This window comes from Triturus cristatus, chromosome 1_1, assembly GCF_964204655.1.
Source record: "Triturus cristatus chromosome 1_1, aTriCri1.1, whole genome shotgun sequence".
In the NCBI taxonomy this organism is placed as follows: domain Eukaryota; kingdom Metazoa; phylum Chordata; class Amphibia; order Caudata; family Salamandridae; genus Triturus; species Triturus cristatus.
Genome location: NC_140579.1, coordinates 59,282,055 through 59,283,848, shown reverse-complemented (window position 1 = coordinate 59,283,848; position 1,794 = coordinate 59,282,055). Strand labels below are relative to the sequence as shown.

The following is a 1,794-nucleotide window of genomic DNA, read 5'->3' as shown; positions in this document are numbered from 1 at the left end:
ACTGATTGAGCCCTAAGAAAAATATCTTATTCAAAACAGTGCCTATCAGATAGAATGGCATCAGGCACTATATAAAAAAATAATTATTAATGCATATACATATTTTTACATTTAGAATCATGAAGCATTATACTAAAAAGCCCTGTGGTGTTAGAGATTGCGCTCCTGCTTGGGTGTGTTCATCTTAAACGCCGGCATGATGATAGAAGACAGAATTAAAATGCGGCGCCTGCTCGTGGAAGCTGCTGCCAATTAATACCAATTAACAGAGTTCAACCCGTTATTAGAAAAAATAGAACTGTAAGACCTGGCAGAATTTAACAAAATGCTGCCGTCAGGTTTGTGAGCGGTTGACAGAAGAGAAAAGTGAGGCTTTTTTGGGAAAAAAAACATATATTGGCACGGTGACCAAGAGGTGGCAGCCTGGCTTCCGCCACCTATTGTTGTTCGTTGGGTTTGTCATCCTCCCGCACCCCTCTAGCCTTCATCGTCTTTACCATTGGAGTCCCGTTGGCGTTCCTCACCAGGGACCTGTGTGCCCTCCTCTCATGCATCCAGTCCGTAATAGGAAAGGAAGAGACGTCCCGACGGCCAACTTTCATCCAGCCCCTTTCCTGCACGTGGTAGAGGTCCACATTGCCACCGGAGTAGGCATCGCGGTGCGTGGCGTGACTGACGGCTCTCTGTGCCAGGTCATAGGCTTCTGGGATAGACATCTCGTAGTGGTAGCCGGAATCCAACACGCCGTAGGCATAGGGTGACCCCGAGCCCACTGAAAACAGATGCCCTTTCAGACGGCTGCCATCACTGTACACATAGTAGAGCGCGGGGCCAGTGCGGTCCCAGCCGCACAGCGTGGAGGCCACGCACACGTCCATGCCCCGGTAACGGTACAGCATGGTCGACCAGAGCTTGGCTGCGCCAGCCACTGTTAGCCGGTGCCCGTGGCGCAGCTCGTAGAGGCGGCACTCTCGCGCCAGCACCCGCACCCAGGTGGCACAGTCCGCAGAGCTGCCAGAAGTAGTGGCTAGCAGGTGACTGTGTACGGGATGGACCTTCTCTGCGAACGGACAGGCCACCAGGGGGCCACAGGAGGCGCGGGTATCTGCAGCCACGATCACCCCGTGCTGGAAGGTGAAGGCCAGCGTGGTGGTGCCGTGTGTGGACTCAAGGCGGCAGCCTGGGGGGACATGGAGGCCCCTGCAGGCCGTAGGCAGCCATGCATCACTAGGGCTGATAGCTGCTGGACCCCGGGGTTCACTGAGCCCACACACTGCCTGGAGGGCCATGGTGCTCCAGCACCAGTGTGACGAGGTCGCCGTGGCCCTTGTGGTTTATGCCTCACACTGCCCTGCTCTTGTAATGTGGGTCCACCCCTCACTGAACACACCCACCGACGCGGCTTCTAGAGGCCCCCGTGCCCCACGCATCCATCAACATGGCAGGTAATGGCTTTGGATTGAACATCACCAACACCTTGGACGCTTCCAAGTCCGGGTCACGCGTAGGGATACAATTCCAGGCGTCACGCTCAGTGAGTTCCAGGCGTCACGCTTAGAGGTAGCATTCCACGCAGCCAAACGCTACGTTAGAATGAATCTTCACTATTTAGATAGCTGTGATATCATTATCCCTGCATCTCCCCCACTCCCTCTTACCTAACACTTCACGACTGCCAGTGCTTCTCCCAGGAGTAAGATAGGTATAGGATTCAGATGCAGTATGGAACATTAAATAACACTTGATAGCAACAATGCCCTGTCGGTGACTTACATTAGTAAAAAGAGAATCACT

At 53.6% G+C, this 1,794-nt stretch overlaps 1 protein-coding gene across 1 annotated transcript; it reads right to left on the bottom strand.

The window, feature by feature from the left end:
• Nucleotides 1-477: 477 nt before the first annotated feature.
• On the bottom strand, nt 478-1,289 carry LOC146869395 (proteasome subunit beta type-11-like). Its single transcript, XM_085653875.1, is given in 2 exon segments — nt 478-576; nt 579-1,289. Coding segments are annotated over 2 exon segments (810 nt in total).
• Nucleotides 1,290-1,794: the final 505 nt, after the last annotated feature.